The sequence below is a fragment of the Pipra filicauda genome, unplaced genomic scaffold (assembly GCF_003945595.2).
Source record: "Pipra filicauda isolate LSUMZ 115617 unplaced genomic scaffold, ASM394559v2 scaffold416_size611912_pilon, whole genome shotgun sequence".
NCBI classification, from domain to species: Eukaryota; Metazoa; Chordata; class Aves; order Passeriformes; family Pipridae; genus Pipra; species Pipra filicauda.
Window position 1 is genome coordinate 595,702 of NW_024104550.1, and position 16,155 is coordinate 611,856.

Here is a 16,155-nt window from a genome sequence, read left to right on the forward strand (position 1 = left end):
GAGACGGGACGGAGGCAACTGGAGTGCTGGAGTCCTTTGCCAGGAGGTTTGGAAGTGCCAGGAGGAGGTCGGGAGCAGTTCACCAATCCTCTGGGGTAGCCAAGCAGGTACAGGAGTGCCAAGAGGCCAGGAGGGACGAGTGAGGCTCTCCTGGGTCCCCAGCTCTGGGTGCTGCTGCCCCAGGGGAGCAGAGGTCCTGGCTGAGTCAATGGGACAGGTGGCCCCATTCCCGTAGAGTCCCTTGCTCTGGATTTTTATTACACACCAAAAAAAAAAAAAAGAAAAAAGAAAAACAGAAAAAAAATAAAAGAAAAAAAAAAAAAGGAAAAAAAAGAAACTAAACCCCCAAGGTAAAAACCAAATACCAGCAACCAGAAGGTGCCTGGGCTGCCTGAGCCTTGTGTCCTGCCATGAGCTGCCCCTCCTCAGTTCGCAGCTGGGCTGTCCTTGCCCGGGCTCTGCTCCTGGCTGCTTCCTCTGCAGCCACCTCGGGGGGCTCTCCTCTTCACCTCCCTCTTGCAGCTGGGGGGCCACACGGCCGGGACCTGGCTCTGAGGGGTGGCACAGGGGTCCCCAGGGAGGCAGCAGGGCTGGCTACATGCGGGAGGACGGACTGGCCAGCTCGTAGAAGAGCAGGTAGGCGTCGCTGCTGCGGACGTGGCTGGACGACATCGGGGTGACACTGCGGAGAGGGCAGGAGAACTGTGAGAAATGGGGACGGGGCACCAGGATTCCCCGAGCAGGGGGGTCCCTGCTGGCCCTGCCCCATCCCACAGCAGCCTCACCGGGAGTCGTTGAAGCTGTGCCACTCGCTGGACACGGGGCTCTTGCAGTAGGCTGTGTAGTGTCCCCCCATGGTGGTGCCCGAGTGGTTGGAGACGGCGTAGAGGTTGTAAACGGCGTGATCTGTGGGGGACAAAGGTGCTGCTCAGCCCCGCTGCCCCCCAGCATGCCAGCACGGGGCTGGATCCCCTGGATTCTGTGGCTCCCACCCCTCAAACCCCTGTCCCCCACCACGACTGTGACACCCAGGGGAGCACGAGGAACACGGGAGTCACCAGACGCTCAGGGCTGTGCTGGAGCCAGGCAGGGACTGGGACTCACTGCAGCTCTGCGAGGCGAACTCCCGGAGGTCCAGGTCCTTCAGCTGGAAGTTGACGAAGGTGGTGAGTTTGCTGCTTCGTATCCTGGCCTCGGAGAAGCGCTTCAGGTCTGGGGGGCGTCATGTCAAGGAGCCAAGGGACAAAGGGGGGCCCGTAAGAAACCACCTACCACAACCCCCAACACTCCCTCCACCCCATCCCTCTGCCCAAAGGATACGAAGCACCAGGATCTTGGGGAACTTCTGGATGCTGAATTTCTTCGTGCACCTCGTCCTGGCTTTGCAGCGACAACATGTCTGTGGGAGACAAACAGCACAAGCAGGAGGGTGAGGGCAGAGGCCAGTCCCCCCTGTGCCCACAGTGCTGGTAACACAGGCATGGGGGGGGGAAAGGTGCCCACCCTGCCCCCAGGAAAGCCCCCCTGCCCCGTACCGGTTTCTCGTCCCCATCCAGCACGTCCTCTTTGGTGAAGAGCCGGAGACAGTCCATGAGCGTCACCTCCCCGTAGCCTTTCTGTGGGAGCACAGGGAGGGTCAGGGACAGGGAGTGAGGGGCAGGGGGCCGGGGGTCATCACTGGGGGTGCCTCACCTTGGGGATGGGCAGGGACAGGTCCCAGAAGGGGTCGAAGGCGGTGGAGCAGTAGCCACACTCGCTGCAGGTCAGCGAACTCTTCAGCTGCCCAACGAAGAGGTCTGGTGGGGTGGGACAGAGCAGGGTGAGACCCCCGGTTCCCAGCCCAACTCACGGCCCTGCCCTGCCCTCCTGTCCCCCCAGCCCTGCTCACCGCTGATGCGGCTGTCCTCCCTCTCCTGGTACCTCCTCCACATCTGCCGGCTCTTCTCGTCGTCACTGCAGGGGGTGGGGAGACACACGGGGAGTGAGCGTGGCCTGGAGGATGCCGGCCCTGCCACCCAGCCCAGAGAGACCCCTGTGGTCACTGTCCCTAGGCTGGGCTCGCAGGCAGTGAGCTCGTCTTACCCAGTTCCTCCACCCCAGGCAGCACTTACGGGAGGTGGTCCAGGGTGTCCGTGCTGGCCCGGGGCCGCACCAGCACACGGTTCACCTCGCTGTGCAACCCATCCAGGAGGAACCGCAGGAATTCCTGGGCATCCTGCTGGCTGCAAGGCATGAGGCACTGCCGGTGAGCGGCAGCAGGGGGGGCTCAGCTCCCCCCACCACCGCTGCGCCCACCCCCCCTTACTTGTAGCCGACGAAGCGGGGGGCGTATCTCTGGATCTGCGTCTTGAACTCGGAGGGGCTCACGCTTTCGTTGGGGGACGAGGTCCAGAGCAGCTGGATCAGCTTTGCAAACTCTGCGGGCAGAGAGGCAGGTCAGCAAGCTGGGGTGGCGTGGCATCGCTGTGCCCCCCCGGGGCAGAGCTCAGCACCCCACCTGGGGGTCCCTGCACCAGATCCTCCCCCTGGCTGAGCACCCACAGCACAGCGCCCGCCCCAGCAAGGCTGGGGAGAAGCACCGACCTCGGGGTGGGTATCCCCAGGATTTGGGGCATCCCGGGGGCGCGAGGATGTGCTGCAGGGCTGTGCTGCGGGGCTGTGCTGCAGGGGAGCCCCCGCAGTCCCCAGGGGCCGGCGATGGACACTCACCTGACATGAGCGCCGTGCGCATGCGGCTGTTGTTGTTGAGGTCCCGCAGGTACTGGTTCTGCAGGCAGTAATCCCGCAGCTCCTTGGTGTTGCTCAGGCACTGCAGGATGGAGTTCATGAAGCACTGGGGGAGGCAGAAGAGAAAACCATGGCAACGGGAAGCAGAGGGAGGGAGGCGGTGGCAGGGGGACACCTGGGGTGGGTGGGCAGAGGATGGATGGGGACAGAGCAGCGCAGAGCAGGGGAAGCTCTTCCTGCAGGGAGCTGCCAGGGTGACAGAGTGGGTGCTGGGGAGCGAGGAGGAGGGCCAGGGCTCCCCCCTGCCCCACAGATGTGCACGGGGTGAGCTGGGGCCGTGGTGCCTGGGCACACACTCACCGTATTGCCGAGGTTCCGCAGCCCAGTCAGCCCCTGCACCGCCTTGGAGCTCTGCAGAGAGAGGGAAGAAGGCTGAGATGGTGCTGCACTGGCCATGCCACAGACATGGTGCCACAGACACCCCCATGGAGCAGACCCTCCAGTGCCAGCAGAGGCCCCATCCCGCTGTGACATCATGGGCAGGGCCAGCACTGCAGCTGCTCTCTGGGCCAAGGACCTGGGGAGAAGCCATGGCTGATCTGCCCCGTCCTGCCTGCCAGGCGACTGCTGCTGGCCCAGGGCGATGCACAGGGCTCAAAGTTCTCCCTGCCTGGTGACACTGCTGCCCCATGCCCTGGGCTGTGGGCCAGTTCAGCCCCCTCGGCTGCCTCCACTGTCCCCCCTGGGCCCCAGGACACTTGGGGATGGCAGTGCCCCCTGCCTGCCCCACGCTGCAGGAGGAGCACAGTCCCCTGTCACTGCCCACCTTGTCCCCTCCAGGACGCCCTGCACGAGCACAGCCCAGACTTTGGCACAGGTATTTTGCAGGATAAAGTCCACCTGAGAAAGTGCAAGCCCAACCCTGCAGCAGAACAGGGCTGTGTGCCCAGCGGTGCCCTCCCAGCCTCTCACTGCCCTGGCTGTGCTGTACCTGTGCCATGGGGGCTGTCCCAGGTCCCCAGGTGTTCCCTGAGCTGGGCCAAGAAAACATGCATAGGCAGCTGGGCTCTGGGGCCGGGAGGCATTGCCACTCTTTGCTGGACACACTGAGACCACAGAGGGGTCTGGAGGGCCCACCAGCCCTCTCCCAGCGTATGGGACAGGGTGCTGCTGGGGAGGAGTGGTGGGAGCCCAGGGGTCCTGCTCGGGGTAGTGATGGGACAAACGTCCCCAGAGCAGGGGTGGGGTCCAGCAGGGTCAGACTGCTGACGGTGCTCCCTCAGATGACCAGGATTTAAGGATCCTCAGGCAAACACCCCAGCTGCCCACCCCAGGCTTGAGGAGGGGGAGGAGGAGAGGAGGGGAGTGGAAGAGGAGGGGAGGGGGCCCAGCAGCTCCGAAATAGCAGCAGCTGGTGTGTGTGTGGGAGGTGCTGAGCACCCAGCCCTGACAGCAGCCCAAAATAACCCAGATCCAGTTACACGTGCTCCTTAGCGACGGCACAGGCATCACCCACTGCAGCGGGCACCGGCACCAGCGGCGACCGGGCCGCCCTGTGTGGGCACACGTGGCCCTGCCGGACTGACCACGCACCCTGTGTGCCACACCAGTGCCCCGTGGTGCCCAGATGTGGCTGAGCACAGACCTCAGTGCCAGGGGGTGGCTGTCCAAAAGTGCCAGGCAACCCCCCCCGGCTTCTCCCCAGGGACCCCCAGGCTGAGGGCAGGCTTGGTTGGGCAGGGGGTGCCAGCAGTGTCTGATGGGTCAGTGCCACACCATGGCTGCAGGAGCTGGCTTGGATTTGGCCCACAAACAGACAGGGCCGAGCAGGCACAGGAGAGGTGGGTCTGTGTCCCAACAGTCTCCATCACTTGAAGGGTCTGACCCTTGGAGGGACTGCTGCTTGTGTCCCCACAGCTATCACAGGGAAGGTCACGGTGCCAGGGGTGAGCAGCAACCTCTGGGAGCTGCCCCAGTGTTCCCTAGCCATCCCCACCAGGACGCTGCTTGTCCAGTCGCCCTGGCTGGGCAGCTCCTGCCTGTGTGCCAGGAGGGACTGGGCTGTCCCACCAATGTGGGTGCAAACCTCCCCACAGATCTGGCATTCCCCCACAGCCAGGACCTGAGCCTGGTCCTGATTCCTCCCAGAGCCTGGAACGACCCCAGGGGAGGGCTGGGGCTGTGGGGTGGGGAGGGGGTCAGGTACTCCCCTACCGTGGTGCAAGCCTGTGTGCACCGAGGTGTTATTTCCCCCTGGATTTCCCTCCCCTGGGTGACTCAACTCCAGCTAATCCCCCTCTCCCGTACAGGGTTTTATCTAGGACACGACATGCTCAGAGGCGGTGAAGGAGAGCTGGCTCACGCGGCGCGGCTGGGGAGTCCCCGAGGCTGCACTGCAGGACGGGGACAAGGGAGAGGGGATGGGGACAGGGGACACGACCCGGACCCTCCTGCCCCATCCAGGTCCGCACACCCCGTGCCCGTCGGGGCAGCAGGAGAGCCGGAGCAGCCAGGCTTACATAAGTGCCCAGCCCCTGCCCTCCCTGCCCCTTGCTCTGCCATCCCTGCAGGGAAGATCCGCCCCGCCACCGTAGCCCTGGGGACAGCGTTCAGTCCGGTGACACTGCCAAGGGGCCAGTGTGGCCAGCAGACCCCTTCCTTGTGGTGGGCAGGCTGGGACCGAGGGACCTGGCCAAGGTCACCACAAGGGCAGGGCTCGGGAGGGGAACCCAGGTGTCCTGACACGTGCGTTCACCTGCTCCCTGCCATCCTGCGGGACGCCGGGACGCGCCGTCCCCGCGGCCAGCACCCACCCCCGGGCACCCCATCCTGGGGCACGGGGGCCACCACAGGGTACCCCACACTCCCCAGCGAGGGCCGGGGGGCCCCCTTCTCTGCCCCCACACCGGGGGGCTGCGGGCATCTCATACCTTGGTCTTATTGAGGACGAGCCCGACGAAGGTGGAGACCAGCAGCGACCCTGGCATGGAGGCGCGGGGCCGCAGGTCCTTGTGAAGGTCGGGGAGCGCGGGGGGCTCCTCGGGCAGTGTCACGGTGTAGGAGTCCCTCATGGTGGCCCCGGCAGTCACGGCAGGGCGGCGAGGACCCGCCGAGGGCAAGGGGGTGCCGGGGGGTGCCGGCTGGGCACCCCTCGCCCGGGGCCGGCTGGAGCCGGGGGCGCGGGCTCAGGCGCGGAGCCCCCCGTGCTTGGGCGTGCGGGGCCGGTGCCGGTGCCGGCTGCGGGGCTGACGGGCACCTGAGCGGCTCTGACATCAAATGGGTGGGGAGGCGGCAGCCGGAGCTCGGTGACGGGCTCGGTGACGGGCTCGGTGACGGGCCAGCCCCCGCGCACCGCGTGGTACAGCGCGCCGGGAGACACAGGGGGGGCCCGCGAGGGGCGGCTGTACCGCGGGGGGACACGGCTCCGGGGGGCTCCGGGGGGATGCCATACCCCCTCCGCACCTCTCTCAACTCTCCCGTACCCCGACACCGGCACCCTGCGGGGCAATGGGGCATTTGGGCAAGGCGGCAGCCGGAGGAACGCCCGCCCACCCCCCCAGTGCTCCCCCGTGCTCCCGGCTCCGCGTTCCCGGGACTGATGGCACCGGCTGTCCGGCCCCGGGCACGGCGTGTTCTGGGCAGGCACCGGGCGGAGAGCGGGGCTACCCAGCCGCGGCAGTCGCTCGCCAACACTGTCTGGGTAACGCAGGGGCGGCCCCACAGCATGTGGGTGCTCGGGGTGCCCGCATACAGAGAGGGGCTGTCAGAGAGGGCCGTGGGGCTCCCGGCCATGTGCCTTCCCTGCGGGGCCAGTGCCAGGTTACACATTTTGGGGGAACCCTCCTCCTCAGGGGATGCAGTGGCGCTGAGCTCAGAGGTGTTTTAGTGCCCTGCGCGGGGGAAAAAAACTCCCCCCCAATCCTACGTGGAGCAAAGACCCCACCTGGCGTCTCCCCTCGGTAAACTGAGGCACGGCACGGGCAGGGCTCCAGCTCTTCTCCTGCAGCAAGGGCAGATGCGGAGGCTGGCAGGGAGCCCGGGTGTCCTGCGTCCTAGTCCTGCGTCTCCCTCTGCTTCACCTCTCTGACCGCAGCAGGACGAGCGGCGGAGCTTTTGCGCCTGCTGAGCGTGCCCAGGTGTCCTACCGCCCGCTCAGGGAAATTTCCATGGGCGACCGAGGCAGGGAGTGCGGCTGGGCTGCTCTGACACCGAGAGGGTGCCCAGCAGCGCCTGCTCCCCTCCCCTGCCAGCCCCCAGCACACCCCCATCCAGAGGCAGGGGCTGCCGAATCCTGATGGCTGCAGACGCAGCCTCCCCTGTCCGCGGCACAGCCGGCAAGAGGGGCTGACTGGGGAAGGAGGAGGGGGGAGGGAGGAAGGGAGACTATTTTTGGCACCGGCAAAAAATATCTGAGGAGGCATCTTGCAGCGTTATTCATCTGCAGGGCCAGGGCTCTCGGCACCACAACAGGACGCCTGTCGTAATCCCGGGGCCCGCGCGTGCTCACACACGTGTGTTTATGTACACACCCCGCGCTGTGTACACCGTACACATGTGGGGACACGGCGTTCACATGTGGGGACCCACCCACTGCCCTCTCCACCCTGTGGATTGCCCTGCAGCACTCCCACGGGTCACAGCCTGGGCCCTGGGGCCATGGTACAGCTCCCCAAGATCCAGAGCTCCTGCCACCCTGCCCGGGTGGGTATCCCAGGGGCAGGATCAGCCCCGGAGCACAGCCTGCCCCATGGGATGCTGGTTCAGCACTCCCCACGGGGTTGCACCGTGCCGGCAGAGCCGGTTCTGTGGTGAGAGGGTGACGTTCAGCCACATCCCTTGTTGAACCTCGTGCCCTGGTGTCATCGGGCGCCCTGGGCCAAGGACCAAATTCCCCTCTGAGCCAGAGAGCGGCACACAGGCTCTAAGGGCGAGGCTGGGGCAGGAGAGAGAAGGGGAGACCTGGTGGGGTGGCATCACCCAGAGCCAGGTCCGTGCCCTCAGCTGTCCCCTCTGCAGCGGTGACCTTCTGCTGCGGGCAGAGGTTGCCACAAGGCCCGGTTGGCACTGCCACGGCAGGCAGGGCCGGGACTGGCTGCGGGCCAGGGACGTCAGCTGCTCAGGATGGGACTGCGGAGAGCTGCCGGCGGGTTTGCGGGTGGCTCTGGCCTCCTGACCCTGTGTACACCCCGGGTGGTTAATGGGGCGGCACCGCTCCAGCCCTGCCCCTCACCAGCCTGCCCTTCCCAGGAGCCAGCACAGCAAAGCACAGCCACTCACTGCAGCTGCACCTTTACCCTGTGGGACGGTAAACTGAGGCACAGAGTGATGCTGTGGGCAGGGACAAACACCGGCACCCTCACCTGCTGGCTGCAAAGCCCTCCACAGGGTGGCTTGTAGAGGCAGGAGGTGGCTGGGGAATAAGGGATGGGAGGAGGCACTGAGCCAGCCCTGCTGTGCCCTGGCTCTGTCGGGAGTGGGTGCTGCTGGCACTGCCCTCAGGGGCTGGGTAATGGGGCAGAACCAATGGCAGCGCCGGGGCTGCAACATGCGCCTGTTTCCGGCTCCTGGCACGGCCGCAGGCACCCAAGTCTGTTTTACGATCGGGACATTTGCTTGGGAAAGGGAAAGGGGAAAAAAGGCACGGCAGTGGAAAATAGCAGGTATGCCCATCAAAGCACCGAGGAAACCTAAGCTGGTGCAGCTGACCCAGCCTGCCCCAGCGTGGTGCTGTCCCAGAGCCACCTTTGCCACCCGTCAGCCAGCCCTGGTTGTGTTCACGTGCAGACCACAGGGCTGTGGTTTGGGGCTATGCCCCATGGACATCCCATGGCAGCAGGCTGGCACCCACATCGCAGCAGTGTGTGGGCACTGGGGTGGGGACCCTTCCTTAGCAGTGGCAGTCAGGGCTTTCCAGAGTGCACATGCCTGGCAGCAGCCACTGGATCCTCCCTTGGTCCCCCCCTTCCAGGGCCTGGTGTGGGAGGGAGAGGCAGGAATTCCCTTCCACAGCAGTGATGCTCCACTCTCCCAGCTCCCCAACCTACTCCCTTGCCCCAGGGATCAGGGAGGTGGGCACAGGGGGTCCCACACCAGGGCAGGGTGCTGCAGGCACTGCAGGTGCAACTGTTTCTGTCATGGAAGGGGCACGGGGAAAAGGGTATGGTAAGGGATATGAGAGCACTGGCTGCCAAGGCAAAGAGGTTCCTGTCCTGCTCCCAGGGAAGCAGAAAAAAATGCCCCAGCACTTTTCCTCGTGGTTTGGTGGATGTCAGTGGGACAGAGATGCAGGGAAGCAAAGGGTAGGTCAGATCCTGGGCTGGGGCAGACCAGCCTCCACCAGGGGAGAATGGAAACAAAGTGGGAGACATGGCAGGCACAGCCTGACCAGATCTTGGAAGGAAACCTGAGTGGAAAATTACCAGGCTGCTCCGCTGCACACCCGAGCTGGGCTGTGTGTGACTCCTGCTCCCGACCCGGGCAAGGGCCCTGGGGCTGCTGCAGCACTGAGGGGTACCTGGGACACGGAGTGCCTGTCACCCTGGGTGACCCTGCCCAGAGCAGTGCTGCCACGGGGAAACTGCTGCTGCCACAGGGGCTGGGGCACAGAGCCCTGAGATGGCAGCAACGGATCATGCCAGGGGACTGGCATCACTGGGCACCAGTGAGCAACCTGGGCACCGAGTCACTGTGGCAGAGCCAGCACCAGCCAAACCAGCCATCCCAGCAGGGCGAGTGCCCAGCCTGGTCATGTCACCTTCCCGCGCCGGGATGAGGCAGCAGAAAGCCCCTCCTCGGGCCGGGGCCATCACCCACGGGTCACACACACACGCAGAAAGGTGCAGCGGGCACAGTCCTGCCAGGACGTGGGCACCCTCAGCCACTGGGTGAGGTTTGTTCCCAGCAGCGTGTCCGGTGAGCACAGCCCTCAGAGGACACCCTCCTGGCGGCACACGGGCTGCCTCAGCAGCTCCAGCCCGGCACTGCTGCGCCAGCAAGGGCATCTCGGAGGGACAGGAGCAGAAACTGAGGCCCGGGACAGCACAGAGCGTGGAGATTCCCAGGGAGAGCAGCAGTGCTCAGGCTCCCCGGGTGAGCACAACCACGGACCGTGTACCCGCATCACAACACAGCTGAGCCCCCCACCCCCAGCCAGCACCACGTACCGTGGGGTCCTGGGCGGGCACTTCGCAGGGGTCGTCGCTCCTCTCGCAGGGCTGGCTGGCACAGCGGGTGCCCGAGGGCGGCAGGGCCGAGCCCAGGCTGGCCTGAGAGGGGCCGAGGTGGCCGGCGGAGAGGCTGCCGTGGTTGCTCTTCCTCCCGTAGCTCTCCAGGTACCCACGGACGTAGTCGGAGTGGGTGGCAGCCTCGTAGAGCCCCTGCAGGGCGGCGGGCTCCTGCCGGGCGCGGGCGGGCGCGTAGGCGCTGTCCGAGGTGTGCAGCCCCGAGAACTCCCGCGCCAGGTCCGAGTGGCTGATGGATTTGTGGCGGCTCAGGGGCGCTGCGGCGGGCAGGTAGCCCGTGGGGCTGGTGGGGGTCCCTGTGAAGGAGTAGCAGCCCCCCCCGCTCAGCCCCCCGCCGGGCGGCCGGGGCTGGGCGCGGATGTAGGAGGGGCTCAGGCGGATGCTGGGGTCGGGGTACAGGGGCAGCCTGTCATAGCCGCTGGTCGGGGACAGCCCCGCGTGGTGGTAGCGGGGGGAGCCCAGGTAGCTGGCTTTGAAGCCGATTTTGTCGCTGTCTGCATAGGACAGGGTGGATCCATAGGAGCTGTAGGAGCTGTACCCGCCGGGCACTTTGCTGTAGGTGGTCTCGGTGTAGCGGGAGGAGTCCACGTAGCGCTTCAGGGTGGAGGAGAGCTGGGACATGCTGCAGACTGGGGCTCAGAGGGCTCTCCTGGAGGCATCGACTGCAAGAGAAGAACCCAGGGGTCAGCTTTCAAAGGCCGTGGTCAGCACAACGGGGCACCCACCACAACACCCACCCAGCAGCCTGCTGTCCTGGAACACCCTGGGAGAGGTGTGCAGGTGACAGGGAATCCAGGGGATGAGGGGTGCTCTGGGGTGCAGTGTGGCCGTGGTTCCTGCCACCTGTCAGCGTTCCTGAAGAGCTTGGGGCAGCAGGACTCAGCTGGCACTGCCACCCATGTGCCTTCAGGCACCTCACACCACAGAAGGGAGCCCCAGGGCACAGCCAGGGCACCCAGCATTCCAGCACCCACAGATACCCAAGCCAAGGGACTGCAGCAGTCATGCCTGCATCTCTGGCATCCCTGACACACTGTCTCAAGGCTGGAGAGGTGTCCCCAGTGCCTCCTCCAGATGGGAGGTGGTCACCTGGTCACAGTCACGTTGCTTAGGCCCAGCTCTGCCTGAGACAGGCAGGTGGGATGGACTGATCCATCCAGCCCAGCACCTTCCCTGGGTTATTCAGAGTGCGGGCTGGGGCTTGGCAGGGTGCTGGCATTTCAGTTTGCTGCCAACAAACTGAAAGGGAAACTGAGGCAAGGCCGGGACCCGAGCAGCCTGCTCATCTCCCTGCCACGGCTGTGCCCCGGGAGCCTCCCATCAGTAATTCAAGACGAGTCTTCCTGTTGAGGTGATGTCTGTGCCCCCACCCTCCAGGCAAAGCCAGGCTGTAAGGTTGGGCAACACCCCAGCACTCAGTCCCCACAGACAGCAGGGGTCTTCTGCTCCATGGCACCCGCACAGGACAGGAGAGGAGCACACAGGGGACAGGGACAGAGGCACCCAGAGGCAGCCCGGAGCAGGGACAGGGCAGTGTGGCAGCCAGCAGCCTCCAGCGCCCGCAAACACGGGCTGTGTGGAGCTGGAGGAAAGTCTTCCCTCAGCACCCATGCCGAGGCTGGTTCCCTACCTGTCCTGGGGCTGTGGGTGGCACCGGGGCAGGCAGGACCCCAGCCGAGCTCCTCTGTCCTGGCGGTGCTGGCGCTCAGCTCCCCCTGTGCCTGGTGTCCCTTCCCTGGCAGGACAGTGGCTCATGTGGCTCCGAGAGTCTCCAGTCACCCGGGAGATGACCCTGATTCACAGGCTTTTCCCAGCCCAGCCGGGGCGGGCTCTGGCCCGGCTCCAAGCTGGGAGGTGACAGAGCCTGTGCCTGGCCCGTCCCTCGCACGGTCCCGGCAGCACACAGGGTGCATCCAGGATTGGGGATGGGCGCTGGATCCCAGCTTGTCACTCCCTGCCTGATCCTGGGGGAGCCCAGCCTCCTGCTCACAGCCCCGGGGTGTGACCCCAGTGTGGAAACACCCTGGAATTGCTTTTAAGAGAGGGTGGTGAGAAGCACCCATGGGCTCCTGGCAGACAGCCCCGGGCTTTCCAGCATCCCGGGTGCTGTTGTTATTGCCCAGGGAACAACCACATCCCACAGTGGAGAGGGAAATATTTACAAGCAGGAGCAAGGTGGAGCACACAGACCTGTTTGGGAACAGAGGCTGGAGGGTGAATAACCTGCTCCCAGGCAGGGACTCCACGAAACACCCAGCTCTCCCCAGCCAGGCTGCTGCTGCCCTCACCAGGAGTGAGGGCCCAGGAGAGGTTCTGCCAGTCAGGATTTGACATGGACAGTGAGGGAATCTTGCTTGGAGAGGTGTGGGACCCCAGCCAAGGGACTGGCACTCTCTGCAAGTGCCAGAATGAGCGTGGCAGAGCCCCTCGGCTCCGTGTGCTCGTGCCTGGCTGCCTGCCCTGCTGGGGCACGGAGCAGCCTGGCACAGGACCCTGTCTGGGCTATCCCTGATCCTTGTCCCCCTCGCCAGCAGAGATGATCTGAGTGCTGGGACAGCCCCATGCCATCACCCACTGCCAGCAGTGCCCGTGCTCTCTGACAGCACCCTGTGCCATCACCCAGTGCCAGTGTTGCTCGTGATCTCCCACTGTGCCGTGCCAACACTGACACTGGCAGCATCAGGAGAGCCTCCAGTTTGGAAGCAGGAGGGCAGCAGGTGCTCTCTGGCAGCAGGACAGGTTTCCACAGGGCAGCAGGTGCCTGGGAATGTGGGGGAGCTGATGGAGGGATGAGGGGCCCAGGAGCAGGACCCAGCTCCAGGCATGGCAGCTACCCCATCTCTTGGGAAGAGAGGTCTTACCATGGAGGAACGTCACATCTGCTAGGACTGCCTGTGCTGCCGAGTCCCCACGTCACATCCAAGTGTATCCCAGGGCAGAGGGAGAGCGGAGTGTGCCAGGAGCCGCAGGAGCTGATGGGGGTGTGAGAAAACCTCGGGTCCTCCCAGAGCTTCCTGGGCTCCTGGCCCCTCCCTGCCTGTCATAGTGCTGAGCTTTCCTGCTGCCTGGCAAAGCCCTGGGGCTGGCATGGCTGAGTCAGCCCTCCTGCTCCCTCATCATCCTCCCGAGGTGTCAGGAGAAGCTGAGGCACAGGAATGTCCGGTCTGCACTCACGTGGCCAGGCAGGAGCCAACGCCAGGACATGGCAGCTGGACACCCTGGGACTGCTTGGAGTGCTGGGGAGTCCTGCCCTGGCCTCCAGCTCCACCAGCCTTCCCAGTGGGAAGCTCAGCTCAAAGAGGGGAGGCAAACCCTTCACCCTGGAGGCAGAGGATCAGAGACCCTACTCTGTCCCCAGCTGCTGCCCTGCCCATGCCCAGTGGCAGCTGACCCTTCTCTCCTGCCTGTGCCCGGTGGCAGCTGACTCTCTTTTCTTGCCCATGCCTGGTGGCAGCTGTCCTGCCTGTGCCCGGTGGCTGCTGTCCCCCTCGGTGGCCACAGAGCCCCAGAGCAGGCTCAGCTCAGCTTACACAGCGCTGGCTCCATCCAAGGTGTCACAGCTCAGCTGCTTCTCACTTACAGAGGCTTGGAGCTGTGTGCCCTGTCCCCCGAGACACAATGTCCCAGCCTGGAGGTTACGTGGGAGCTCCCAGCAGAGGCAGAGTGGGGACCCCGTGTGAGGCACTTTGTGTGCTTCAGTGTACAGGTTTCGGATGGAGGGGCTCCATGTCCAGCTGAGAGTGCCAGAGGGGTGGGACAGCCTCCTGCACATTCCCCAAGGGGCACAAGGCAAGGGATCCCTCTGGGATTCCATCTCCCTCTAGGGAAAGTGGCCCCGAGAAGCCCTGAGGAGAATGTGCCGCAAAATGTTTGCTCCCTACAAGGAGCTGGAGTCATCCTGTCAACAGATGGAGATCCCAGTGCTCTTCCCCTGTGCCCCCCCATCACTCCCACCCCCCAGAACAATGGGCAAGGTGGCTCAGGCAGCTGAGGCCAGCCTGGCCAGGGCCCTTCCCCTACCAACCCTGGGCCTGAGAACCCTCCAAACTCACACCACATGTGCTGGCCGGGAGTCACCGCCCCGGACTCGCTCGGTGCTGCTGACACATCCCCACCTGGCTGCACAACCTGCTGCTCACCCCTTCTGGGCCACCCCCCGGGCAGCAAAACCCCAAACCCACGGGGAACCCTGACGTAAGACCCAGGGCATGATGTGTTATTGCTTTGAGGTCTGTGGGTGCAACAAAAAAAGAAGGGACCCCCGGGCAGGAGGCTCTGCCCATGCCGGGGGGACGAGGAGGCTGCTGGGGAGCTGCCAAGTTTTTTGTGTGTGAACTGAACCTAGAGAGAAACCTCTCCCCTGCAGTTTTACGCAGATGGAGGAAGAGGGGGGGCAGTTTTGTCTGTCTCTGAGTTCCCCTCCCCAGGGTTGTGTCCCCTCCACCTCCTCCACTCACCTGCGTGTGGGGTGGGCGGCCGATGGCTGGTCAGGAGGACGAACATCCAGGCATGAGGTGATGCCCACGGGGCTGATCCTGCCTCCTTTGGGATCTTCCCCTGGTCCCAGAGATGGGAGATGTGGAGATGGGCAGCAGCAGAGCCCTTTGGAGGGGACAGGGCACCCCCAGCTCAGCCCCTCTACCCTGGGAGCGAGCGTGGTGGCTGGAGGGGGCCGAGCCCGAGGGCTGTGGGGCCACACGTAAAAAAAAATGCCACCGCAGAAATTCAGGGCTCAGGTTACCGGCCAGATAAATATAGTGTCTTTATCTGACCTCACAGGGCGCTGAAATGCTCCTCTCGCATTCCAGCCTGGGGAGGCTTAAAGGGGACGTGAACCCGAGGTGGGCTGGTGGCTCACGGCAAGGGGGTGAAGGGAGGGGGGAGGCTGCGGGGGCCGCGGGGGCTGTGGGAATGAAGGAGGATGACCCAGGGTAAGTGTGGGGAAGGGAGGGATTCGGGGAGGGAGATGGAGGTCCGAGAAGGAAAGGATAGATGAAGGGTTAAGAGAGGGAGCGGGGTGGGACACAACTTGGTGTGGAGGCAGAAGAAAGGGGCGTCCATGGCTGCCGGTAAGGTCTGGAGCAGAGCACGAGGGTGAGGGGATGGATTGGCCGGGGTTTTGCCCCTCTTGGGGCAAGCCAGAGGGGGAAGAGCCCGCTAAGGCTGCCGCAAAGGTGGGCACGGGGCAGCTGGAGTGGCATGGCCATTCCTCACGGATCCGGGGGGACACAGGGACACCCGCCCGGCACCGCTCCCCGACGCCCGACCCGCCCAGGGAACGGCGGCACCTGCACGGCCGTGACTCAGCGAGCACCTGCCGCGGCTAATGAGGAGGGACCTAATTACGGTGGCATCTCCCGCCCGGCTCCAGCTCTCAAACAGGGAGGGACACGCGAGGGACGCGTCCGGGCGTCACTCCGGGAGGCTGCGCCGGGTCACCAATGGTGTTGGGGGGTGGTGGCTGCTCCCAAACGGAGGGCGAGCGTGTCCCACGGTGCCAGGGTGGCATTGTGAGTCTGGGCAAGGAGCAGTGACTGCTCTGGCTGCTCCAGAGGACACGGGATCCCTCGGCAGCCCCACAGGCAGCGTGTGGGCACAGGGGCACAGGCAGGACGCTGGCATGACAGGCACAGGATTTTTGGGACACGTGCACAGCAAGCCCTGCTCCCATACGTGCTCCCAGCCTGGGAATTCCCACCCCAGAGGATGGATAGGTCAGGAACAGACCTGGGGTCCCCTACTTTGCCTCCCTGCCGGTACAATGGGTGGAGGGGGGGACCCCTGGGATGGAGCTGGGGGGATAGGGACAGGTATGGGAATGGAGGTCTGGGCACAGGGGTCTGTGCTCCAGATGGGCAGGAGGGGTCACCCTCCTCAGGGGGGGCAAGTCTTACCCCCCTGCCTGCTTCTCTCCCGCAGGGATTGGGGTGCTGGAAGCCTGGGGGAGGCACGCTGGGGGCTGTACCCCTCGTCCAGGGTGCTGAGGGCACAGGCTGTCCCTGCCCTCGGTACAGGCTGGAGCCCAGCCCCACCACAGCCCCTCATCCCACCGCCTCACACACAGGTGCCCGTGGCTCCAACACACAACCTAAGGAAGGGTTTTATTGTGCAGACAGAGAGGAACACTCCTGCATGATACTCGTTTTCTTTTCGTTGTTGCTTTTCGTAAGGGTTCTTTTTTTTTTTT

The 16,155-nt window shown here is 64.9% G+C and overlaps 1 protein-coding gene across 2 annotated transcripts; it reads right to left on the reverse strand.

The window, feature by feature from the left end:
- Nucleotides 1–513: 513 nt before the first annotated feature.
- On the reverse strand, nt 514–11,685 carry USP2 (ubiquitin specific peptidase 2). 2 transcript variants are annotated; one of them, XM_039385516.1, is made up of 13 exons: nt 11,599–11,685; nt 9,891–10,630; nt 3,088–3,138; nt 2,710–2,833; nt 2,306–2,417; nt 2,112–2,222; nt 1,889–1,953; nt 1,693–1,796; nt 1,536–1,616; nt 1,321–1,399; nt 1,105–1,212; nt 786–906; nt 514–682 (listed from the first exon to the last, which is right to left on the reverse strand). In XM_039385516.1, exons 2-13 carry the CDS (start codon nt 10,587–10,589, stop codon nt 595–597), a joined length of 1,743 nt encoding a protein of 580 aa, XP_039241450.1. In that variant the 5' UTR covers nt 10,590–10,630; nt 11,599–11,685; the 3' UTR covers nt 514–594. The 2 variants fall into 2 exon arrangements, with proteins under 2 accessions (XP_039241450.1, XP_027590307.1); XM_027734506.2 differs by lacking the exons at nt 9,891–10,630; nt 11,599–11,685 and adding an exon at nt 5,658–5,988.
- Between the last annotated feature and the right edge of the window lie 4,470 nt (nt 11,686–16,155).

Bases quoted from the DNA above. Each gene is read 5' to 3' on its own strand.
- USP2 (XM_039385516.1), bottom strand. From the start codon at position 10,589: ATGTCCCAGCTCTCCTCCACCCTGAAGCGCTACGTGGACTCCTCCCGC. The intron at 1,797-1,888 runs GTGAGCAGGGCT...CCACCCCACCAG, and splicing joins GGAGGACAGCCGCATCAGCG to ACCTCTTCGTTGGGCAGCTG. The intron at 683-785 runs GTGAGGCTGCTG...CCCTCTCCGCAG, and splicing joins CACAGCTTCAACGACTCCCG to TGTCACCCCGATGTCGTCCA.